Source organism: Piliocolobus tephrosceles, chromosome 17 (assembly GCF_002776525.5).
Source record: "Piliocolobus tephrosceles isolate RC106 chromosome 17, ASM277652v3, whole genome shotgun sequence".
In the NCBI taxonomy this organism is placed as follows: domain Eukaryota; kingdom Metazoa; phylum Chordata; class Mammalia; order Primates; family Cercopithecidae; genus Piliocolobus; species Piliocolobus tephrosceles.
The window spans coordinates 65,678,157-65,705,412 of NC_045450.1; the positions used below are offsets into that span (position 1 = coordinate 65,678,157).

At 40.3% G+C, this 27,256-nt stretch overlaps 1 protein-coding gene across 4 annotated transcripts in view; it reads right to left on the bottom strand.

Moving 5' to 3' along the window:
- Nucleotides 1-2,307: 2,307 nt before the first annotated feature.
- The window catches only part of CMC2 (C-X9-C motif containing 2), a 33,489-nt gene continuing 8,540 nt past the window's right edge, over nt 2,308-27,256 (bottom strand). The window contains exons 2-4 of one of the 4 annotated variants that reach the window (XM_023226850.3): nt 8,189-8,260; nt 7,166-7,275; nt 2,308-2,689 (exon numbers count right to left, since the gene is read on the bottom strand). In XM_023226850.3, coding sequence (XP_023082618.1) covers nt 7,204-7,275; nt 8,189-8,260 — 144 coding nt within the window. In that variant the 3' untranslated portion in view covers nt 2,308-2,689; nt 7,166-7,203. Of the gene's footprint in view, nt 2,690-7,165; nt 7,276-8,188; nt 8,261-25,157; nt 25,274-27,256 lie in introns of all 4 variants that reach the window. The other 3 variants (XM_023226852.3, XM_023226849.3, XM_023226851.3) reach the window with 3 other exon arrangements.

Consider the following 27,256-nt stretch of genomic DNA (forward strand, 5'->3'; position numbering starts at 1 on the left):
CACAATAACTCTATGACAGCTACTGTCACTGGGTTGAACTGCTTTAACCATAACTATTCACCGAATAACCAGAAAGATCTTTATAAAATACAAATAAATGAAATCACAACCAATCCCTAAAACCTTCTAATGGTTTTCCATTACCCTCCAAATAACATGCCAAGTTCCCTGAGGTGGTGTCCAAGGCCCGCGTGTTCTGGCCCTGCCCACCTGTGTCCTCAGCTCATGCCACCCTCTCCCTTGCTCACTGTGCTCCAGCTCACTAGCATTTTATTTCTCAAACTCCCTTCCTAGAAGGAGCTGGAAAGGGAGATCATTGCCATAGCCTTGAGTGTGTACTTGATTCTACAGGGATCAGCAACAGCTGGAATACAGAGTGTAAGATTTAAAAACATTAGGTGGTTTGAATATCCCCAAAAAATGCACTCATATATTACTAATAAAACTTTTAAAAATTCATTTCCAAAGTTTCATCCTGCTCTTACGGTCAACTACTGACATTGGCCTACAGGGCCTTAGCTGGCATCTGCATGCTGACATCTCCCAATTCTGTTCTAATCCAGGCAACTCTAACAAGCTGCAGACCTAAATACCCAGCAGCAACCCGGAAGCCACCTCCCCCTGGATCTTTCACACACACTTCACCTCCCCAGTACTCCCTCCCACACAGGCACAAATCCAATTCCTGAGACATCCTAGACGCTTCCTTAAACCCTACACCTGGTCAGTCATGCTGACTCCATGCTTGACTCGTCATTCCTCTTGATCCCAAAGCCACATCTTTCATTCAGGCACTCATTTCTAACTTAAGACAAAAATCTAATTGGTCTCCCTGGGCATAATCTTCCTTCCCCTCCAATTTATCCCCCAAATTATAACCAAAAAAATCTTACTAAAATACAAATTGAAATATTTCAGCCTTCCAACTAATTCCTCTCCCCAAATCCCTAATCACCGTATTAAAACCTGCAACTGGTCATCAAAGCACTGGAAATAAAATTCCAACAGATTTCAAAGCTGTCTGTGATCTTCCCCCACTCTAAGCTCCCATATTCTAGTCATGCTAAATGACTTAAAGTGCGCCTCAGAATGTATCCCATTTTCACTCATTTGTCAAAGGTCATCTTTGCTAAATAGCTTTCTTGGAATAGCTCCTTCTTCATGAAGACTGAACATGAATGTCCTCTGTCTCCTAAGACGCCTACCTAATCGTGGCACTTTGATGATTATAGGTGACTAAATGTCAACTTATCAGTTGACTACAAGATTCTGAAGGCAAAAATGTCTCATTTCTGTATTTCTACTGCCTGACACTAGGGGGACTGAATAAATATTCATACACTTTGTCTTGGAAGGTACTTCAGAATTAATTCTGGTTCTTTCCCCATCCTTCCACTGAATGTCTGTTATGCTCTGTAATCGACGTACTGAGTCAAAGTCCAGCCTCTTGAACGCCTCCTGTGATAGGGAAATCACTTATTAAACACCGACACCAACAAGGCCTCATGCTGGACATTATACACAGAACTCCACCACAAGGAGCCCACAGAGTCTGTTCCCTGACACCTGACCAGAAGATCAAGCCCCTGCTGTGGCTGTAGCTGGAAGCTGCTGACTTCCAGGTTGTCACAGGTCTCAGAAACACTTGGCAGAAGGAACACTGGTGAGAGGACTGCTAGAATTGGGCACGGGAAGAACAGTCCTATACTCAACAGAGAGGAGACACACTGGCCTAAGGTTAACTGGCACCTCGACTGGGCACATTCAACCAAATGGGAAAGCAAAGTCTGCTACCAGACGCAACTTTTCAATGTTAACTGTAAATATTTAATCTTTTAGTCTGGGCACAGTGGCTCACGCCTATAATCCCAACACTCTGGGAGGCTGAAGGGGGCAGATCACCTGAGCTCAGGAATCTGAGATCAGCCTGGTCAACATGGCGAAACTCTGTCTCTACCAAAAATACAAAAATCAACCAGGCAGAGTAGCCTGTGCCTGTAGCCCCAGCTACTAGGGAGGCTGAGGCAGGAGAGTCACTTGAACCTGGGAGGTGGAGGTTACAGTGAACTGAGATCGCAACACTGTACTCCAGCCTGGGCAGCAAAGCAAGACTATGTCTCAAAAAAAAAATTTTTTTTAATCATTTAGAAAATCACTCTTTAAAAACAATAAAGTTGGAACATTTTCAAACAGTTAACACTGATGGTATTTCCCTAGAACTCTTCAATATCATGTTGTCAAAAAGAAAAAGCCTAATGGCATCATTTGCCCTAATGCCAGGAGACTCTAAGAGAAAGGAAAAAAAAATTATTTAAATAAATTATTTTATTGAGGGAGATAAGTTACTCAGATATTAACTGGTTGTAGGCAAAGGGAAGAAACACGGTGAAGTCAGGTTTGCTGGTAAAGGAGAGACGGTACTAAACACCCTGCCCAAAAAACACTCAGAATCCAGGGTTTTCATATTTCTCCACGGTTCAATCTCTCACAGGTCACCTTCCATTCAAAGGATTATGGAGACCAAATAAGACAGGATTCTTTCAGGTATCAACCCAGAGTCTTTAGGTCTTCTCTCAGTCAAGGCATCCAGTGAAAATGCAATTTATTTTTCGGATTCCTCTGGAGAATTAAAAAGTTTCTTTCGCATTGCAATGCCATCCTCCCTGCTCTTGGTCCTGTTTTCTACGTACTGAAAAATAAAAGGAAGAAGGGGGGAGAAAAAGAGATAGCAGATTATGTCACTATTTATAGCAGTATATTATTTAGAAATATTTGCAAAATATAAATGTTCTTTGAGGTTAACAGGGGTTAAATTTTTAAAAAATGTTCTGACAAAATTCTTCTTCTACTGAACTAAATCTGAGATTGGAAATAGTGACCTTAGAGAATATCTCATATCTAGCACAACTTAATTCAATACAGTACAGCATCTACATCCTAACAGGTGCACAATCGTTTGCTCAATTTCCTCCCAAAATATGAATTCAATAAGTACTGAAGATGGGCAAATTCTGTCCGTGTTCTCCAGGGGCTCACAGTCTAATAAGTCCTCTAACTTCTGCTAAGTACCTCTAGTGGAGGGGCTCACCTCCTTGAAAGGCAGCCTGTCTAACTGCTGGTCAATTCTACTCATTCCAGAGTTTTTCATGTTAAACCAAAAGTGCTTCCCTGGAAACTCCATGAGAGGTAGCTTGTCTAACTGTTGGACAATTCTACTCGTTCCAAAGATTTTCATTTTAAACCAAAAGTGCTTCCCTGTAAACTACCACCTTTTACTTCTTCTTGTCTGCTATAATGTTCAAATATTTGATTACAGATAACCCACTTACTACCTTTTGGGCTGAACATTGCTGGTTTCTACAACTGCTGCACAGAACATAGTCTCTGTCTTTTAATATCTAACCTATAAAATGACTTTTATTGACTTTTTATAAAGCACTTTAATATCAATGCCCCTTACCAAAAAAAAAAAATCACAACCAAAATTGAATACAGTGCTCCAGTCACAATGACAGACATGGACTATAGTGGGCCTAGATCTTATGACCAACTCACATTGTATTTCTTTAGACATTATCAAAAGAGTAACTGGCTCTTAGCAACCTATTCTATTGACTCATATAGAAACACATAGCTCAGCTTCCCAAGGTTTCTTCTTCATGAACAGTTAACAAACCTGATACTCCTCAAATCCTATGTTTCATAATCAGCTATGTATAAATGCAGTTTTCACCTCAAGAAGTTTTCGGCCTAGTATTCTGATCTGGCCGGCAGGTTATAAATAACAGCAGACATGAAGCCTGGCACTTAGATTTTCTTAAATAGTTAACCTACGTTTAAAGCAGAGAAACTTAAAAGTGTTTTTATATGTATATATGTACATGCTTACAATATATATATACCAAACCAACACACTTTAAAGGTGAATGACTGTGTTTTCCCTTGCGCAGAAGGGGAAAAGGGTAAAAGTAAATGCAAATAGAAAAAACTGAAAACAGATGAACAGTTAAATATCAAAATCTTCTAGGAGCCACAGATCTGGAGAGCAAGGCCACAGAAATTAAAGATTAGTGATATTGAGCTCATCAGGGACGAACCCCGCCATCCGAGACAGAGTAATGTGGGGATTAACGACTTTGAGTTACTTCACTCTTCTGGGCCAGTAACTTCAAATATAAGCAGGTGGGCTAGACAATCTTTAAGAAGTTTTCTAGATCAAAAGTTTTGACTGAAGGAGTCTAACATATCTTCTGGAGTGGTAGTTTTCAAACTTTTTATTCCTTCTTTGTCAAAAGGCTACCTCAGGCCAGGTGTGGTGGCTCACGCCTATAATCCCAGCACTTTGGGAGGCCAAAGTGGGCAGATGGCCTGAGGTCAGGAGCTCACAACCAGCCTGGCCAACATGATCAAACCCTGCCTCTACTAAAAATACAAAAATTAGCCGGGCGTGGTGGCACGCACTTGTAATCCCAGCTACCCAGGAGGCTGAGGCAGGAGAATCACTTGAACCCAGGAGGCGGAGGTTGCAGTGAGCCAAGATCACACCATTGCACTCCAGCCTGGGCGACAAGAGTGAGACTTCGTCTCAAAAAAAAAAAAAAAAGGCTACTTCAAATTACACATGAAGCACGAGGTCCCTTCAAAGTCATTCATTTTATCTATCATGCATTCAATTTACTCATAAAATTGTTCGGGAAAAAATCAAAAAACACTATTCTAAAACAAGGCGGGATACCTGCTGAGAAAAAGCTTTCATATCTACCTTTAATCAAGGCAGGATACCTGCTGAGAAAAAGCTTTCATATCTACCTTTAATCACATCTACTGGATTGCCCCCAGCAATCAGGTTGAGGAGGGTCTTAAGGGAAAGTCTTCAGAATAGTTTGTAGCAGGCCAACAAATAACTTACAGAGCAAATTAAAATACAATGTACATTAAAATATGTTAAGACATCTCCAAAGGAAGTCAAGATCATCCCTGAATAAAAGGGGGGGAAAGAATGAATATGAAGTTACTCACAAAACTCCATCAAATAATAGACATAACAAAAGGCCAATTAACCCCAAACCAAACAAAACAATTAAGATGGACAAAAGAGGATGCCACAAAAGTATTATTAGTGTTGTTTTTTTTTTTTTCTTTTCTCCAAGAAGAAAAGGCCAGGTGCAGTGGCTCACACCTGTAATCCAAAACTTTGGGAGGCCAAGGTGGGAGAACTGCTTGAGCCCAGGAGTCTGAGACCATCCTGAGCAACACAGCAAGACTCCATCTCCCTAAAAAAAAGAATAAAAGCAGTGACACAGCAGAGTCCCAACAAGAAATGGCCATATACTTTTTCTACTTAAAAGCTTCACGGAGGCGAGGCGCAGTGGCTCACACCTGTAATTCCAGCACTTTGGGAGGCTGAGGCGGGCATATCACAAGCTCAGGAGATCGAGACCATCCTAGCTAACACGGTAAAACCCCGTCTCTACTAAAAATACAAAACATTAGCCAGGCGTGGTGACGGGCACCTGTAGTCCCAGCTACTCGGGAGGCTGAGGCAGGAGAATGGCGTGAACCCGGGAGGCAGAGCTTGCAGTGGGCCGAGATCCTGTCACTGCACTCCAGCCTGGGCGACAGAGCGAGATTCTGTCTCAAAAAAACAAAACAAAACAAAAAAAAGCTTCACGGAATGAAGTAGTCAGATGACACACGAAGCAAAGAGTAGCAGGAAAGCATCTGAAGCAAGCATTAAAAGTAGAGAAGAAACACATGAGTGCAGACTCAGAAATTAGTGATGGGCGAGCAGAGAGAAAAACATCTACAAATTAGAGAATAAAATAACATACAACTACACAGAGGACTTAGAAAAGAAATCAAGGAGAAAACATAAAACGTATAGGAAAACAAACTCAGACAAAGTAAGAAAAGTATCTCCAACAGTCTACTAAAAAGTCACTAACAGATCTCAGGCCAGCTGAGAAGACAATTTCATATGAAGATCTAATTGACAAAGCAGTGGCAAAATTTCTTAACCATGGGGGAAAACATCTAAAAACACGAAAAAAGCTACGTTATACAGCTGAAAGTATGTAAAAAACAAATAGCCATACCAAATAAAATAATACGAGCTATATTTTTCCATAAGCTATCTATCTATCTACCTATTTATTTATTTAGTCACCCAGGCTAGCTAGAATGCATTTATTTATTTATCTATCTATCTATATATCTATCTATCTATCTAGAGACACAGTCTCACTCTATCACCCAGGCTAGAACGCAGTAACGTGATCTGGGCTCACCGCAACCTCCGCCTCCCGAGCTCAAGTTATTCTCCTGCCTCAGCCTCAGTCTCCTGAGTAACTGGGACTACAGGTGCCCACCACCATGCCTGGCTAATTTTTTTGTATTTTTAGTAGAGTCGGGTTTCACCATGTTTCCTAGGCTGGTCTCGAACTTCTGACCTCAGGTCATCTGACTGTCTTGGCCCCCTAGAATGCTGGGATTATAGGCATGGGCCACCACACTCGGCCAATACTATTTTTTAGAGATAGGGTCTCACTCTGTCACCCAGGCTGAAGCACAGTGGTGACCCAGATAGCTCACTGCAGCCATGAACTCCTGGGCTCAGCCTCCCAAGTAGCTAGGACCACAGGTGTGTGTAACCACACTTGGCTAAATTTTAAGAGATTTCTTAGAGACAGGGTCTCACTACATTGCCCAAGTTGGCCTCAAAACTTTTCACCTCAAGGAATCCTCCTGCCTCAGCCTCTTGAATAGCTGGGATTACAGATGCCAGCTCATAAGCTTACTATTAAAACAGAAACATTGCCCTAGGTGTAGTTTTCATGTAAACTGGTTTTTTCATATAAAGGACAAATATTTATAATAAATCATTTAAAAACACTAATAAGGCTGGGCATGGTGACTCATGCCTATTGTCCCAGCACTTTGGGAGGCCAAGGTGGGAGGACTGCTTGAGGTTAGGAGTTTGAGACCAGCCTGGGCAACACAGCGAGACTCTCATCTCTACACAAAAATGTGTAAAACCTTAACCAGGCACGGTGATACGCACCTGTAGTCCTAGCTACTCAGGAGGTTGAGGTGGGAGGATCGCTTGAGCTTGAGGCTTCAGTGAGCTAGGATCACCCTACAGGGTGGCATGTACCTGTACATGTACCTGTAGTCCTAGCTACTCAGGAAGCTGAGGTGGGAGGATCACTTGAGCTTGAGACTTCCGTGAGTTATGATCACCCTACTGCACTCCAGCTTAGGTGACAGAGAGAGATCCTGTCTCAAAAGAAAACAAGAAACAAACTATTACTCTTCAGTCAGAACTCCAAACAGTTCTTCAAATAGTAAAGGTGAGTGTCACACCGAAAAGGGAATCCAGGAAGGGAAAAACAGCCTGAGCAGAAAACAAAATCAAAAGAAAGACGCTGGACAACTTCAAATATTATATTTAAACCTTTCAATCTGAGGCAAAAAAAAAAAAGTTCAAAAATAACAAAAATGATATCTGAACGGCAAAATTTTAGCCATCGTATATCTTAAAAAGTTCTGGACACAAAAAATCTGATGTACGAAACAAATTGAATCAAATTTCTTTTCAAAGGTTTAAAATGTACTCTGCTTATCTGGCAGTGCCTGGAAAAAGACAATGAACTGTGTACGGTGGCTATTTGCCCAAGTCCAAGTCGTGCCCTAAAATTAAGTTCAGGAGATGAGTGCTCCAAAACAAGTCAAATCAGATCCCTGTGGCTTACACAAAGCATAACTACAAAGAAATTCAAAATATTAAAGCTGAAAAGAGCCTAATTCTAGCCTCCTCAATTTATATATGGAAATTGAGGCCCCAGAGAGTTTTAATTACCTGCCTATCAGTGAATAGGTGACTGATATAAGTCTTTCTGCCGGCCAGAGATACAACTTCCTAAACCATTAAATTCATCCAGATGACCTATTGTAATCATCACAAGGAAGCTGTTTTCCTCATTTGTGCTCATGGCCAAAAAGCTATGTTCTAAAACTGTCCCCAGAAAAGCTTTCATTTCTTCCCTTAAACAGAGGAAGGTCATACACATGTAAAGTCAATTTTCTCCATTACACAAAAATTTGGGAAAAATTCACTAATGGCAGTAATATACAATATTCAAATATGTTCTATTGTTCAACCACATCCATCCTTTGACACTTTTCTTACCTCATTTCTCAGGCATTTTCTCACCTCCCGATCAAAATCGTTACAATAACCAAAAAATTTCAGAACGTTGTGCTAAAAGGAAGAAAAGGAGTAAAATATTTCATCCCATAATATGCCAAGGTTTAGGGTACATACAATTTACTCCTACAGAAATGAGTTTATAGTGTCGCTTTGTTAATAAACAAGTAATAGTTAAATCACATGTATGAAGCACAGTTGGCCCTAGAACAACATGGATTTGAACTGCGTGAGTCCACTTACACGTGGATTTTTTTCAATAAATATATTGAAAACATTCTTGAACATTTGTAACAATTTAAAAAAACTCGCAGATGAACCACCATCGCCTAGAAATACAAAAAAATAAATAAATAAATAACAAAAAGTACAGCATAAATGCGTAAAACATGTAAATACTGGCCGGGCAGGGTGGCTCATGCCTGTAATCCCAGCACATTGGGAGGCCAAGACAGGTGGGTAGATCACGAGATCAGGAGTCAAGATCAGCCTGGCCAAGATGGTGAAACTCTGTCTCTATTAAAAGTACAAAAAAAATTAGCCGGGCGTGGTGGTGGGCACCTGTAATCCCAGCTACTCGGGAGGCTGAGGCAGAGAACTGCTTAAACCCGGGAGGCGGAGGATGCAGTGTGCCGAGATTGCGCCACTGCACTCCAGCCTGAGCGACGGAGTAAAACTCCATCTTAGGAAAAAAAACAAAAAAAAAGGTAAATACTACTTTGTCATTTACTACCATAAAACATATACAAATTTCAAAACGTTAAAATTTATCAAAACTAACACACACACAGAACATATATAGCACCAAAGTTGAGAGAAATGTAAGCAAACGTAAAGATGTATCAAATCACAACTACATAAAATTAACTGCGATATATACTGTACTACCATAATAATTTTGAAGTCACTTCCTATTGCTATTACAGTGGGCTCAAGTGTTACGATTATGCACTTAAAACACCCTGTGATACCAATAACATACACAGGAAGCAAGTCATGTTTACTGCAATAACCATAAACCTTGAATAACACCATAGGACCCATATGAAGCGCCACTAGTAATGCTGCAAGTGCTCCCAAGAAGCAGAGAAAAGTAATGACATTACAGGAAAAAGCTGAACTACTTGAAATGTACTGTAGATTGAGGTCTGCAGCTGTGGTTGCCTACCATTTCAGACTGACATACATCATCTTGTAAACAGATGATGTAAACTTACATATCAATAAATACGATACCATACTATAAATATATTTTCTCTTCCTTATGATTTTCTTTTCTCTAACTTACTTTATTGTATGAATACAATAAATTATACATATCACATACAAAACATGTGTTAATCAACTATTTATGCTGTCAGTAAGGCTTCCAGACAACAGGAAACTCTCGATCCAGTTTTTGGGTAGTCAAAAAGTTATATGTGGACTTTCAACTGCATGGTGGTTAGTGCCCCAAACTTCCAAGCTGTTCAAGGAGCAACTGTATACAAATGAACAAATTATCCTGGTTTTTCTTACAAAGAAGGAATAAACATTCTGCAAGTAGAAACAAAGATTTAAAGACTTTTTCTTGATGAAAGGGAAGCCTACTTACTAACTCACCAAAACCTCACAGTGTAAATGTTTTATCATAACCTAACATCCTTTTCTTAAGGGAAATATTAAAATCAGCACAATCCATTCTCTATTACAGGGTGTGGTGTCAAGCTGCAGCATGGCCACACTGCCATGGGCAGAGTGACCTCACTACCAAACACTGTCCTGTAAGAGTTATTAATTAATAAATGCTTAGTGCCAGAGCCCTTTTCTCATTAGCCCCCATTCAAAATGTCACCAAAATACATCAAATACATAACACAGCCATACACAGTGGCTCACACCTATATAATCTCAGCACTTTGGGAGGCCAAGGCGGGCGGATCACCTCAGGTCGGGAGTTTGAGATCAGCCTGACCAACATGGAGAAACCCCATCTCTACCAAAAATACAAAATTAGCCAGGCATGGTGGCACATGCCTGTAATCCCAACTACTCCAGAGCTGAGGCAGGAGAATTGCTTGAATCTGGGAGGTGGAGGTTGCGGTGAGCAGAGATCGTGCCATTGCATTCCAGCCTGGGCAACAAGAGTGAAACTCCATATCGGAAAAAAAAAAAAAATACATAACACTATCATTAGATGCCCTACAAAGGTCATATAAATAAGCCACTAATTTACAATACAAGGAAATCAGCCTGAAGTTCAGTTTGATTTAAAAAATAAAATCTCCTAGCTGTTTCTAGTCCTGTGAGTATCATCGTGGCAGAAAGTATGAGTGCTCTCTGAAGCAGGTTAAGTTGAAGCCTAAAGTTAAGAACCTGAATTTCAGTAGGAACATAATTAGTGTGTTTGCACTTCACGATTTTCAAGGGTGGGTCAGACAGCACGGTGATCTGTTTTATAATGACAGGTCATATATGCTGAACTTGGTAGTTGTAATAATAAGCACATCTTCTCCTTTTCGTTCTAATTAACACTTTCATGGAAACCAGACAACACACAATTAATAAGCTATGCCTCATGCTATTTCTTTTTTTCCTGCTTCACCACCATTTTAAATGTACGTTTCAAGTCCACACTGAATAAGTGGTCACTTTTTTCCAGGAAGCATTTAAGATAGACTAAAGTCTCCTGTTTGTTACCTAATGACCTTTCCAGAATAAATTTTTTTATTTAAAAAACTTTCTGTACTTAATTTTTATTTTACTTTTTTCTTTCCTCTATCATTCCCAAAGAATAAGTATTTCCTGTGTATTTTTCTTATACTACTTCCTTGACAACAAATAAACATGACAATGCATTTTCACCCCTTCTAGTCAAGCAGAGGTTTCAAATGTAAGACAATATTTCATAGTTGACATTTATTCATATCATTCCATACATGTACATCTTAATTCAAAAATCCATGACAAAAACTAATTTCTATGCTTCCTTTTACCTAAGGTAAAATGAGAATTATACTCTTGTGATGTTAACATGAAAAACATCAGACCCAAATGCCTCAGAGAAATTGGTAGAAGAAATTCCCGCAGGCTACAAGTTTCTCATACTTTTGTAGAGTAAGTCTCTAGTGCCTGGTGTCAATTTCTTGAGAACCAAACCAACCAAGCAATTTATTAAATAAGTGAATCAACAGATATCTGCAAACCTTTTACATAAAAAACAATGTCCCAGGCACCAGGGATGCAGAAGTGAGCAAGGTGGATCTGGGCCCTACTCTCACAGTACATAGTCAGAGGGAAAAAGACAAATAAGAAGTGATTGCCATAAAGCAGTGGTTCTCAAAGTGTAGTCCAGAGACACCCAGGGGTTCCTGAGACCTTTGCAGGGAATGTACAACGTCAAAACTACCTTCTCAATAACACAAAAACATTTGTTTTGTTCATTTTCATCCTCTCACAAGGATATAGCGGAGTTTTCCTGAGGCTACACGAAGTCTAACATTACAACAGATTGAATGTAGAGGCAGACATGAGAATTCAGGTATATTTTATTAATTCAGACATTAAAACAACGAAAAGTGATGTCATTCTTTTCGGTTTGTTCTGGTTTGAAAAATAAGATTTTTGTGAAAAATAACTATGCTAACATGTCATCTTACCATGTAAAATTATAATTTATCATTGTAACTTTAAAATAATTTTTTAAATTTCTCAGTCATTTCTAATCCAATAAATATTGTACGTATCACCCACATAAACAATAGCTCCCAAGAGTCCTTAATGTTAAAAGAGTGTAAAGGAGTCCTGAGACCAAAAAGTGTGAGAACTGCCACGAAGCAGAAAGGTATTATGTATGATGCTACTCAAACAGAGTGACTGCACTAGGAGAATCTAGGCCAGGAAAGGGAAAAGGAAATGACCAACCAACCTGAAGAAAACCTGATGGATGATAAAACCTGGTTTAGAAAACAGTAAGTGGAGCCAGAAGGAATGTACTAAGTTCAGCAAAGGAAAAATCAAGGCTTGGAAGACAGAAATACCATTCTCCCATGTACCCGCAAAAAAAAACCACCACAGCAATGAGGGGGAAGGAGCTGTGGGAGAGTGGTGAAGACTAACAGCTACTTAAGGATGAGTTTCATTAAGGACTTGAAACACAAGACAAGACATTTATAATGCATTCTGTAGGCAAAAGGACCTATTAAAAAGGTGACAATGAGCCAGGCACAGTGGCTCATGCCTGTAATCCCAGCACTTTGGGCGGATCACGTGAGGTCAGGAGTTTGAGGCCAGCCTAGGCCAACATGGTGAAACCCTGTCTCTACTAAAAATACAAAAATTAGCCGGGCGTAATGGCAGGGGCCTGTAATCCCAGCTACTTGGGAGGCTGAGGCAGGAGAATCACTTGAACCCAGAAGACAGAGGTTGTACGTGAGCCGAGATCGCGCCACTACACTCCAGCCTGGGCGACAGAGTGAGACCCTGCATCGAAATTAAAATAAATAAATAAAATGCAGATTCCTAATAGGTGCAGTGAGCTGAGATCCCACCACTGTACTCCAGTCTGGGTAACAGAATGAGACTCCACCTCGGGGGGGGAAAAAAAAGGTAACAATGATTAAACTTATTTTTTAAACATCACTCTACATCCAGGGTGGAAAACTGATTTAGACAAAAAAGAAAACAAAACCACCAGGAGACCAGATAGAAGTCCTTTACAGGTGGTCCCAATAAAAGTGTTGGCACAGACTACGGCAGTGGCCCTGGCAAAGAAGAACAATGGTTCAAGAGAGATTCGGCAGAGAACAGCACTTGGTAAAGACTCACAGGAAGAGGTGAGGCAGATGGAGGAATTAAAGATGACACTGGCTTTCAGCTAAGAATGACACTGGAGGTTTTAAAAAGCGATAAGATAAATTTGTATCTGGACATGTTGAGTTTACTGGTAGAACAGTTAAGTCCACTGTCTAGCTGAGATAAACAGACCTGGAACTCAGAGGAAATCTGAGCCAGAGATACAGATTTGAGAGTTACTAAAAACAGGAAAATGAATGATCTTTTGCAGGAAGGTGTGGCCTGGAGTAGCCTGAAGAGTGGCCAAAGAAACTTAAGGAAAACCAGGGAAGAGAAAGTTATGGTAGAAGCCTGTGGAAGAGTGTTTTGAGAGGGAATCAAAAGCTGCTGGGAGAAAAGTGAGGTAACTACTGAAAACATTCACCAAATTTGGCAGCAGGGCAGTCATTAGTGATCTTGGTAGTTCTGGGACCCTAGTGAGGGTAGAACCCAAACTGAAAGAAGAAAGCAGTATTCTTTCAACAATCAGCTCTGAAACAGACGCTACCACAAGATACCAGAAGGCTGGGATTATGGGAAGGAATCTTATGTATTTTCTCATGATGGAAAAAATGTGGGCATTTCAAAATGCTAAGAAGAAGAAGAGAAAAAGGCAAAACACAAAAATTGTAAAATGGTGAAAAAACCCAGTTCCTAATGAGTTTATCTCTGGATGGTTGAACAAAAGGTAATTTTTAATTTTTGTTCGCTTTACACTTTCCTACCTCTTTTATACTATCTAAAATATGTATTATTTACGTATTACTTTTATAAATAGGAAAAAATACATAAGGATTTCCAAGCAGCTTTGAGGAAATCAGCTGTTCTAAATTCTGTATTTTACCTTCAGATGGAAAGAATATCTAAGTCTTGCTGACAAATGTAGGCAAAATAGGCCAGTAGATCAGAAGTCACCCACAGACACCTGAAAGCTGTGGAAGTAACATTTGTCTGCGAAGATCACAGCAGAACTAAAAAAGCACGGAAAGAATGATAAAAGCACAGCAAGGTAGGCTATTTGGAGATAAAACACTCAGGCACTTCAAGCAGATTGGAGAGCACTGCAGCATTCCAGCACAGACAGGGGCATTCAGAAAGATGGCCTAATCAACAAAAAAAGACTAAAACAGAATTACACAAACTCAGGGCTAAAAGACGTCTTAGGTAATATAATTCACTCAATTTATTAATTAAATAACTGGGATCAGGCCAGGCACAGTGGCTCATGCCTGTAATCCCAGCACTTTGGGAGGCCAAGGTAGGAGGACAACTTGAGGCCAGGAGTTTGAGACCAGTCTGGGCAACAGAGGAGAGCCTGTCTCTAAGAGGAAAAAAAACACAACATTGAATTATCCAAGCATGATGGCACACACCTGTAGTCCCACCTACTCAGGAGGATGAGGCAGAAGGACCACTTGAGCCCAGGAGTTCAACGCTGCTGTGAACTTTGATAGTGCCACTGCACTCGAGCCTGGGTGACACAGAGAGACATCCTCCCCATAAACTTTTTTTTTTTTTATTTGAGACGGAGTCTTGCTTTTTCGCCCATCCTCCCCATAAACTTTTAATTAACTTTTTTCCCCCCAGATCTGGACCTGCAGAATTATGGTTGTTTTAAGTCAGTAGGTGGTGTTATTGCTGTTGAGAGACACGGTCTCACTCTGTCGCCCAGGCTGAAGTGTCGGAGTGACATCATTGCTCACTATACTCTCAAACTCCTGGGCTCAATTTAACACTTAAAAAGTGCAAGTCTTCAGAAAGATCACTTAGGTAAAACTTGATGACCGGAGATGTCTTTAAAAACAATTGTCAATTTCAAACTTGAAGAAAAGTTCCAAGAACAGTGCAAAGAATTTCCAAATAGTAACATTTCACCACATTTGCTTTCTTCTTCTAGCTCTTGCATACACACAGGAGTTTTTCTTCTGAACTGATTAAGTTGCAGATACAATGCACGTTTCCTAAAAAAACAAGGACTTAAATTTAAGGACCCAAACGATTGCCAAAATTAGGAAATTAACATTAATACTAGTATCTAATTTATAAACCTTATTCAAATTTCACCAATTGGCCTAATAGTATCATTCATGCAAAAGGCAAAAAAAGTTGGGTGGTTTTTTTTCCCCGGTCCAGGATTGCTATTGCATTTAGTTGTCAAGTCTCTTTCGTCTTTTTTTTTCCAGCTCTTACAGTACTTTTCTTAACTTTAATCTTTTATTTGAAACAGCTTGTCTCTTTTTTCTTTCATTACCTTGACATTTTAAAGAGTACAGGTCAGTTATTTTGCAAAATGCTCCCCCATTTGGGTTGGTCTGCTGTTTCTTCACAACTTGATTCAGGTCATGACTTTTTGGCAGGAATACCCTAGAAGTGATGTTGTATCTTTGGTGTATCACATCAAGAGGCACAAGGCAATTTGTCCCATTATTGATGTTAACTTCTATTACCTAGGTAAGGAGCTACCTGCCAAGTTTCTACACTGTAAAGTTATTCCTTTTTCCTCTGTAATTATTATAGGTACACACTTTGAGACCATTTAACTATCCAATTATTTCCTCAAACTTTTCACCCACTAGTATGAGGATCTATTAATGATTACTGACTAAGTCAATTACTATTACAACGGTTAACAGTGATTTTCTAATTCTAGCACTCCTCTTATATTTTAGTTGGCATTCTACTGTAATGGAAACTTTCCCTTTTCATCCATTTATATATTTATATGAGTTTGGACTCATGGATCCTTATTCAATTGATTATATTATTTTCATCACTTTGATGTTCTGTCCCATTTTTGGCCAGCAGGAATCCCTTCAAGCTGGCCCCTGTCCTTTTAACTGCCCCCATCATTCTTTGATAAATGTCTTACTTTCTGGTACAAGATGTTGCAGGTTATTCTTGTTCTTTCCCAGCCCTAGCCCTAAAATCAGTAATTTCTCCAAGGATCCCTGTTACTGAAGAGTGGTATTCAAAAACAAAATCTGGGCGTTACGTATGCTCATTGCTACAGGAAAACATATATGGAATACATGTATGAAACAAACATAGACACACATATCTATCTATTCTACATCTTATATATACTGAAAACCATGAGTTCACACTGATACCTCTAATTCCAATGCAACATCACAGCATACATCCTAGCCTTTCCTCTTCCATATTTATGACAGTAAGAAACCTGTCTCTTATTATCTACAGCATGTTTACTTATTTGCTCAGTCTTGGAATACACAGAATACACAGAAGTCAGTTTCAGAACTGCCAATCCATGCCACTGCAAAATCTAAACTACTAACAACAGCTCTACTTTGTCTTTAGCCTATGTTCAAATTACTTGGGTTAGTTCATTTTATCCTTTAGTGTAATTAGATGACCCATTTGAAGTAAGTTTGTCTGGTTTTGCTTGTATTCCATTTTTGAGTTTTCTTCCCAACCCTGCTCATCCCTTTTTTATCCTTTTTTTTTTTTTTTTTTTTTGAGTAACAAAGTTCAAACAACATGAATTATATAAAATATATAATTTTTTTTGTTTTTTGAGACATAGTCTCACTCTGTCGCCCAGGCTGGAGTGTAGTGGCGCGATCTCGGCTCACGTACAACCTCCCTCTCCCAGATTCAAGTGACTCTCCTGCCTCAGCCTCCTGAGTAGCTGGGATTACAGGGGCCCACCACCACCCCCAGCTAATTTTTTATTTTTGGTAGAGATGAGGTTTTGTGATGTTGGCCAGGCTGGTCTCAAACTCCAGGACTCAAGTGATCCACCCACCTTGGCCTCCCAAAGTGCTGGGATTACAGGCACGAGACACTGCCCCCGGCCAAAAGATTTTGTAAGCGTCACTCCTCCACTCTGCTCCTACCCACCACTCAGAATGTAATAAATCTCATTAGCTTCCAGTTATTTTGTTTCTTTTTGCACAAATGAGGAGATACAAATATGTTTTGCTTATCTTCTTTTTTATATAAATGCTCGGATACTATAAATACTGTTTTGTCCTTTGATTTCTTCAAGAAATGTATCCTGGAAGTCATTACACATCAGTTCAAATAAATTTTTTTTCTTCTTTTCAGAGGCAGGGTCTTACTCTGTTACCCAGGCTGGAGTGCAGCGGCACAATCACGACTTAACTGCAACCTCGACCTCCCAGGCTCAAGTGATCCTCCCACTGTGAGCGGAATTGGTGGGTTCTTGGTCTTGCTGACTTCAAGAATGAAGGCGCGGACTCTCGCGGTGAGTTTTACAGCTTTTAAAGGCGGCGCAGTTGGAGTTGTTCGTTCTTCCCGCTTTGTTCCTTCAGATGTGTCCGCACTTTCTTCCTTCTGGTGGGTTCGTGATCTCGCTGGCTTCAGAAGTGAAGTTGCAGACCTTTGCGGTGAGTGTTACAGCTCATAAAGGCGGCGTGGACCCAAAGAGTGAGCAGCAGCAAGATTTATTGCAAAGAGCAAAACAACAAAACTTCCACAGTACTGAAGGGGACCCTATCGAGTTGCTGCTAGCTGGCTGAGGCAGCCTGCTTTTATTTCCTTATCTGGCCCCACTCACATCCTGCTGATTGGCCCATTTTACAGAGAGCTGATTGATCCATTTTACAGAGAGCTGATTGGTCTGATTTACAGAGCGCTGATTCGAATGTTTTGACAGGGTGCTGACTAGTGCATTTATAATCCCTGAGCTAGACACACAGTGCTGACTGGTGCATTTACAATCCTCTAGCTAGACATAAAAGTTCTCCAAGTTCCCACCAGACTCAGGAACCCAGCTGGCTTTACCTCGTGGATCCCGCGCAGGGCTGCAGGCGCAGCTGCCCACCAGTCCCAAGGCGCGCCTGCACTCCTCAGCCCTTGGGCGGTCAATGGGACCAGGTACCATGGAGCAGGGGGTGGTGCCCGTCAGGGAGGCTCATGGAGCAGGGGGCGGTGCCCGTCAGGGAGGCTCGGGCTGCGCGGGAGCCCACCGCGCGGGGCGGGGCGCGGACATGGCAGACTGCAGGTCAAGAGCCCTGCCCAGCGGGGAGGCAGCCCAGGCCCGGCGAGAACTTGAGCACAGTGCCAGCGGGCCGACACTGTTGGGGGACCCGGCGCACCCTCTGCAGCTGCTCTGCCGGTGCCAAGCCCCTCACTGCCCTAGGCCAGCGGTGCTCCAAGTGCGAGGCCGCTGAGCCCGCCCACCCAGAACTCGCGCTGGCCCACGAGAGCCGCACGCAGCCCCGGTTCCCACTGGCGCCTCTCCCTCCACACCTCCCCACAAGCAGAGGGAGCCCGCTCCAGCCTCAGGCAGCCCAGAGAGGGGCTCCCACAGTGCAGTGGTGGGCTGAAGCGCTCCTGAAGCGCCATCAGAGTGGACGCCGAGGCCGAGGAGGCGCCGAGAGCGAGGGCTGGTAGCATGTTGTCACCTCTCACCACCTCAACCTCAGCCTCCTAAGGAGCTGGGACAACAGGCATGTGTCATCTAGTGACACAATGTTTTTAAATTTTTTGTAGAAACAGGGGGTCTCACTATGTTGCCCATGTAAGTCTTGAACTCCTGGGCTCAAGCAATCCTCCCACCTCAGACTCCCAAAGTGCTGGGATTACAGAACTGAGCCACCAAGCCTGGGTTTTTTTTTTTTTTTAACAGCTGCACTGTTTTTTAAAAAAGCCAACTGAAAGACTCTCAGGGGCCAAAGCTGGAACAATTTGAAAAACAAAACAAAGTATTACTGGATTATAACCTAAGGTATAAAGTAAATATACATGAGTCCATGCTGACATAAGTAAATAAATGGGGGAGAACAAGTAACTCTCTAGAATAGAATTCCAGAAGATTATGTAGATACTCCACCATCTTGGAGGAACAGGGTAACTTCCCAGTCCTTACCTGTAGGTTGCACACAGTGGCTTCCTTCCAAAGAGTTATGAAAAGGGAAGAAAAGAGTAACTTCAAAGTGGAAAAACCTAGCCACGCGCAGTGGCTCACGTCTGTAACACCAGCACTTTGGGAAGCTAAGACCGACAGATTGCTTGAGCTCAGGAGTTCAAGACCAGCCTGGGCAACATGGCAAAAACCCATCTCTACAAATATACAAATACAAAAAATTATTCGAGCATGGTGACATGCCCTGTAGTCCCAGCTACTTGGGAGGTTGAGATGAGAGGATCACCTAGGCCCAGGAGTCTGAAGCTGCAGTGAGCCAAAATGACACCACTGCACTACAGCATGGAAGACACAGTGCACCCCTGTCTCCTAAAAAAAAAATCGTAGAGAAACCTAACACATACCTCAGCCAGGTGATGAAAGTCAACAACAAAAGTGATAAAGTATGTTGTAGTATGTAGCCTTGATGAAAATATACTTTACCTCTGTGGTCTTCTTCCAAAAAATGATCCCAGTCCAACCATGAGGAAAACAAGACAAATTCAAACAGAGAAGCATTCTACCAAATACCTGACCATTATGCCTCAAACCTTTTCGGGTCATCAAAAACAAAGAAAATGTCACAGATAACAGGAGCCTAAAGAGTCACAAGAACTAAGTGTAATATGCATCCTGGATGGAATCCTGTAACAGAGAAAAGACACTAGGTAAACACTAACCTGTAGCAATCTGAGTAAGCATGGACTTTAAACAACGATTGTATCGATATTGGTTATTAACTATAACAAACACCTTATCAATGTAAGATGTTAATAATAAGGGACACTAGATGTGAGGTATATGGGAACTCCCTGTACTACATTCACAGTTTGTCTGTAAATCTAAAACTGTTCTAAAAAAAATAAAGTCTATTTAAAAATAAAAATTACAAAACAGCTGTATAGTGTTCCATTGTGTGGATGTACCATAGGTTGTTCAACTACTTTGTTTGGAAAGGGTGTTCCCAACATTTTGCAACTGCAAACAACATTGCAGTAAGTAACTTTGTGCGTACATTTTTTCATACTGTTAGCGTTATACTTTTAAGATAAATTCCTAGAAGTGGGACTGATGGATTAAAAATCAAATATACTGCAGTTTTGCTACACGGCAGCAAATTCCTCTCTAAAAAGATTATAACAATTTGCAGTCCCATCAGAAATGTATGAGGGTATACAGCCTTGTCAACAGAACACCCTGTCATACTGTTTAATTTTGCCTCCCTGCAGATAAGGAATAGTATGTTAAGTATATTGAATTTGTATTTCTCTAATTATTGAGGTTGAACATCTTTTCATGTTTAAAGGCCATCTTTTCTCTTTTTGTAAATTATCTCTCATGCTTTTGCTCATTTTTCTGAGTTTTGGCCTCTTACTCCCCCCCTCCCTTTTTTTTTTTGGTAAAGACAGGGTCTCACTCTGTCACACAGGATGATGTATTGTACTGCAGCCTCAAACAACTGGGTAAGTGATGCTACTGCCTCAGCCTTCCAAGTAGCTAGGACTACAGGCATGTGCCATGCCCAGGCAATTTTATTTTTATTTTTTGTAGAGGCAGGGTCTTGCTATGTTGCCCAAGCTGGTCTGGAACTCCAGGCCTCAAACGATCCTTTATCAGTCTTTGATTTTATTACCTCTGGAATTCAGGGTCCTTACTTAGGCACACTTTCCCCACACCTAGGTTATATAAGAATTTATCCAGGTTTTCTTAGTATTTGTATGGTTTCATTTTTGACATTTAGATATTTGCCCCATTAGAAGATGATGAAGTTGATTCATATGTATGGTATTTTAACTTTTTCCAAACAGCTATATAATTGTCCCCATGCTATTTACTTAAAAATCTATCTTCCAGACTTCTGCTTCTAGCCATGAAAGAATAAACTGAATATACAAAACAACTATTTTCAGATATTGGGACAACAGACTACAGGAGTGTGACACCTGAAAGAAAGAAACAAAACCAAGTGAACCCTACGTTCACCTAGTTTTCTACCTACAGACAATTTCCAAACCATATAGCAGAGAAGAGAACTCAAGAAGACAATGGTGGTTTCACCGAGCGGAGGAGGCAAACATCAGAGTTCGGGCAGGTTGGGGCAGCTGGAATTTGTGAGGTAGAGATAAGCAGCAAAAGAACACCAGATATCTACATGGAGCTGCCTTGAGTCACTGACTGAGTATTCACTACATATGTGTTGGGTGAACTTTCACAATGCCACAATCACTACGAAGAACAATTACAGCAGCTACAACCTGAAAAACGCAGAGCTCACACAGGGCTGAGAGTCAATGGAGTCCTTATAAGCCAAAGCAGAGATCTCATTGAACACTCAAGTCAATCAGCAAAGAATCCTATTTTAGTAATTAGGCTAAACTAACTCTAGAGTAAAGGCTATGCCAGCCATGCCCTAAAAATACGTAAAAACACGAACTGCCTGCTGATACAAAAGATAAAATCTAAGTCATTAACAATGTTCAGCCTCAAACAAAAACCAGTAAATATGTTGTTTGTAGAAAATGACAAGCTGATTCTAAAATTAATATGGAAATGAAAGTACTTACAATAGCCAAAACAACTTTGAAAAAGAACAAAATTGGAGGATTTATACTATATGACTGAGACTTACTACAAGGCAACAGTAATTAAGACAGCATGGTACTGGTGTTAAGAATAGACATATAAATCAGTGAAACAGACTAGAGAGCCCAGAAATAGACCCACTCACATATGGTCAATTGATTTTTGACAAAGGGACCATGGTAAATCAGCAGGGATAGAACAGTCTCTTCAACATATGGTGTTGAGACAACTGGCTATCCATAGGCAAAGAAAATCAACTTCAACTCACACCTCATACCATATGCAAAAATTAACTTGAAATATCAGATAAGAATACACAAATATCAAAGGAAAAAAATGAAATTAACTTTAAATGAATCATAGACCTAAATGTAAAGCTAATTACTATAGAACTAAAAGAAAACACAAGAGTATCTTTGTGACCACAGAATACACAAAGACACAAAAAGCACAAACCATGAAAGAAAAAAAAAAGACTTCATCAAATGTACAAGATACTCTTTGAAAAAACACATCCTAAAGGAAGTTAAAAAAAAAAAAAAGCCAGAGAAAATATTCATAATACACTTATCAAAGTACTTGTATGCCAAATGATAAAGAGAATGCTTATAACTCAGTCATATTTTAAAATATAGGCAAAAAATTTTATATGAATGGCCAAACAAGCACATGAAAAGCACATTAAAATCATTAGTCATCAGGGAAATACAATTTAAAACCAAAAGGAGATACTACTACATATCCACACAATGGCTAAAGTTAAAAAGTTTATAATATTAAGTGCTGGTGATGGAGAGTGGCAGGAATGTAAAGTAGTATAAAAAGGAAAACAGTTTGGTGGCCTTTTATGAAGGTAAATATACACTTACCACATGACCTAGTCATTCCATTCCTAGGTATTTACCCAAGAAAAATAAAAAGATGTCCACACAAAGACTTGCACATGATGGCTGGGCACAGTGGCTCATGCCTATAATCCCAGCACTTTGGGGGGCCATGGCAGGTGGATCACCTGAAATCAGGAGTTTGAGACCAGCCTGACCACCATAATGAAACCCCATCTCTACTAAATATACAAAAATGAGCCAGGCATGGTGACACACGCCTGTAATCCCAGCTCCTCGGGAGGCTGAGGCAGGAGAATTGCTTGAACCCAGGAGGCAGAGGTTTTAGTGAGCCAAGATTGTGCCCCTGCACTCCAGCCTGGGCAACAGAGCAAGGCTCTGTCTCAAAAATAAACAACTTGTGCATGAATGTTCACAGCAGCTTTATCCAAAACAGCACAGCTGCAAACCGTTTATTTGCCTAATGTCCATCAATAGGTAAATAAACTGTGGCATATCCATACAATGAAATACTACTCAGAAATAAAAATAAATGAACTAATGACAGGTGCAACAGCATGTATGAACCTCAAAAACATATCACGGTTCAAAATACAGGAATATACAATATAGGCCGGGTGCAGTGGCTCAAGTCTGTAATTCCAGCACTTTGGGAGGCCAAGGTGGGAGGATCATCTGAGGTCAGAAGTTCGAGGCCAGACTGCCTAACATGGTGAAACCTGTCTCTACTAAAGATAAAAAAAAACTAGCCAGGTGTGGTGGCGCACACCTGTAATCGGAGGCGGAGGTTGCAGTGACCCAAGATTGTACCACCGCACTCCAGCTTGGGTGACAGAGTGAAGCTCCATCTCAAAAAATAAAAAAGAATATACAATGCAATGTACATTTCTAACAAATTCTAGAACTGCAAAATTCATCAACAAAAAGTAGATCAGTGGTTACCTGGGCAAGAGGTAAGGGTTGGGGACTCACTGCAAAGGGGCACAAGAAACTGATAGAAATGTTTTAGATCTTGACTGTGATGGTGGTTGCATGGGTGTCTATATTTGACAAAACTCATCAAACTGTACACTTAAAATAGATGCATTTCCTTACATGTAAATTACACCTCAATAAAGTTAATTTTTTAAAATCCATCTTTAGTTCCAGTGATTCAAGAAGAAATCCATTTGAAACAAAAAAAAAAAAAACAAAACAATGTTTAAATAGATTTCAATTTAAAATAGTCATGGATCAAAAAGCAACATACAAATATAACCATAAAATAAAGACTACTTAAAAGCAAGGACTGAAAAACTCTGGCCCTTAATTTGATTAACCTAGGAAATAAATATGAAGAGATAATATCCTTATTTATGTCTAGTATTACAAAAAGCACAACATACATCTAAAGGGCTATACTGGCAAAATTCTCAATAACAAGACTGAAATGTTATTTCAGAGTCTCTTTCTCTCCACTGTGCCTCTCTTTTGCCAGATCCCCTCTCCTTTTCTGTCTCTGACTGTAACTGACCATAAACAAATTGAAATATTCTACTTTAACACAAATAATTAGTTCTTGTTCTTTAAACAGTGAACATTTTATATAGTTTTTACTTTAAAAATCGAAACTTTATGTTTTACTTATGTAGTCTGGCTCATTTTGATCTATATGTATAGTGAAAATAGCCCAAAAAATATTGTCATCGACAACATTCTTTGAACCAGTAAAAATATCTGACTTCACATTTTATAAGTACTACTTACCATCTTACTTTTGGTCTATAAATTTTACTCATTTAAGTGATACTTACTATTTTTTTTTTTTTTTTTTTTTTTTTGAGACGGAGTCTCGCTCTGTCGCCCAGGCTGGAGTGCAGTGGCCGGATCTCAGCTCACTGCAAGCTCCGCCTCTCGGGTTTACGCCATTCTCCTGCCTCAGCCTCCCGAGTAGCTGGGACTACAGGCGCCCGCCACCTCGCCCAGCTAGCTTTTTGTATTTTTTAGTAGAGACAGGGTTTCACCGTATTAGCCAGGATGGTCTCGATCTCCTGACCTCGTGATCCGCCCGTCTCGGCCTCCCAAAGTGCTGGGATTACAGGCTTGAGCCACCGTGCCCGGCCAATACTTACCATTATTATAATTTGATATATCTACAGTTTATGGATATCATGAGAAAAACCATGCATCATGCAAAGCTAAAGAAAAAACAAATGCTTCTTGTAACAACGGTGTCATATATCAAACATATAAGGAAAAGCTAAATATTCAACAGCTATAAAAATATCAGCTTGATTTAATGCATTCCAAATATGGATGGGCTCCTTTTCTATTTTGGTTTTAACCATGTAATTTTACTTCCACTCCACTAACAACTAAACACATCAGATTAAGCCAATCATAAATCTAGTTAATGTCTAATTATGTAACACATTTCTACCATTAAACAGAATGGTAGCCATCAAAGAGCGGATACTCTTAGAACAATTCCATTATGATCAGAAGAGTCAGCACTGAATATAATTGTTCTAGTGCCCTATAATTAGGAAAGAGAAAGTATTTTATTGTAAGAACATGGATTCCAACTGTTACATACCAGTTCAGACGTTACCTAACAAACTACCATGTTTGATTTTTACTAATCATAAAAGGAGGTAGTTTGTGTAAAAAAAAAAAAAAAAAAAAAAAAATTCACACATATCAACTGCTTATCTTGACTAAACTCAGACTCCTTACTAAGACATTATCATTTCCTTCTATTAACAGAGATAACATTTTACATCAGTGTGTTATACCTAAGTTTCATTTTGGCTGTACAGTCGTTTTTCTGAACTCTTACATTTTTGTGACATTCCTTAAGCAAGTTAATCAAGACGTTGCATTCTTCAGTGTGCAAGTGTGGAGATAAGTCAGGATGCATCTTTAGGAGATGATGATGGATCACAGCAGTGCAACCTGTGGATACAAGAGTGTCTTGAATATGCATAAATACATGTGTTATGCCACCTAAAAGTATCTTCAGTAAGAACCTCCAGTGACCTTTATCAGAGAAGTATGTTAACCATTAACCAGCTGTGTGACCTCAGGCAAATTATTAAACTTGAGCCAAAGCTTTCTAAATTCAATGATTTAACATATTCAGCAAGTTATCAGTAGTGTTTAGAGACCCTGCAGGTTCAGGAGAAAAGCAGGAAGCCTCGAGACCCAATCCCAGAAACAAGTGCTAAAGCAGAAATAGCTTGCTTATATTAATAAGCGTGACCTCAAATATTTTTGCCACATTCCTGAAATTAACAACTCATTTTGTTCAGATTTGTTAAGAGAATTGGCTTATTATTTTAAAAGGTATATTATTCTGAGGGTTAAGGGGTCATTAGTCTCATATTAGTGTGAATATAGATTGCTTTTTTCTTAATAGCTGGCTGAAAAAAAACTAAACAATGAAATGACACCAGAAGTTGTGAAAAAAATTTCAAATTTAACAGATATAGCCAAAAAACTAATTATTATTATTATTATTTATTTATTTTTTTTTTTTTTTGAGACGGAATCTGGCTCTGTCTCCCAGGCTAGAGTGCAGTGGCGGGATCTCAGCTCACTGCAAGCTCCGCCTCCCGGGTTTACGCCATTCTCCTGCCTCAGCCTTCCCGGTAGCTGGGACTACAGGCACCCACCACCTCACCCGGCTAGTTTTTTGTATTTTTTTCTTTTTTAGTAGAGACGGGGTTTCACCATGTTAGCCAGGATGGTCTCGATCTCCTGACCTCGTGATCCGCCCGTCTCAGCCTCCCAAAGTGCTGGGATTACAGGCTTGAGCCACCGCGCCCGGCCAAAAAACTAAATATTACACTGAAAACATGAAGCTGAAATCTCTGAACTTAAGCTTAACTGGTTCATTCACAAAGTGGAAAATTAGCAGCCAAGGTCAAAGGAAAAACATTATGGGCAGCTGTTCTTTTTTTTTTTTTTTTTTTTTGGGTAGTCAGAGGTCTTGCTATGTTGCCAAGGCTGGTTCCAAACTCCTCTCCTCAAGTGATCCTCAGCCTCCCAAAGTGTTGGGATAGGCATGAGCTACCGTGCCCCACCTGGGTTTAACCTATTCTTTCTAACTCAGAAATGATTACCAAAAGAAAGAACCTACCACTTGCTTTCATTTTTTAAAAGCTCCAAATAGAAAACAGGAACCAACTCACATCCATTAGGATGGCTAATGCTGAAAAAACCCAGAAAGTAACAAATGCTAAAGAAGATGTGGAGAAACTGAAATTCTTGTGCACTGTTGGCGGGCATGTAAACTGGGATAGTCACTGTGGAAACCAGTATAGCAGTTCCCAAAAAATTAAAAATGAAGTTACCATATGATCCAACAATTCCACTTCTGGCTATATTCTCAAAAGAATTCAATGCAGGATTTTGAAGAGATATTTGAACACTCATGTTCACAGCATATTATTCATAATAACTAAAACATGGAAGCAACCCAAGAGCCCAACAGATGAAGGGATCAGCACAATGTGGTATATACATACAATGGAATACTATTCAGTCTTAAAATGGAAGGAAATTCTGACATACGCTACAACATGGATGAACTGTGAGGACATTCTGAGTGAAATAAGCCAGTCAAAAAACATATATAGGCCGGGCGCAGTGGCTCAAGCCTGTAATCCCAGCACTTTGGGAGGCCGAGACGGGTGGATCACAAAGTCAGGAGATTGAGACCATCCTGGCTAACCCGGTGAAACCCCGTCTCTACTAAAAAATACAAGAAACAAGCCGGGCGAGGTGGCGGGCGCCTGGGTCCCAGCTACTCGGGAGGCTGAGGCAGGAGAATGGCCTAAACCCAGGAGGCGGAGCTTGCAGTGAGCTGAGATCCGGCCACTGCACTCCAGCCTGGGCAACAGAGCGAGACTCCGTCAAAAAAAAAAAAAAAAAAAA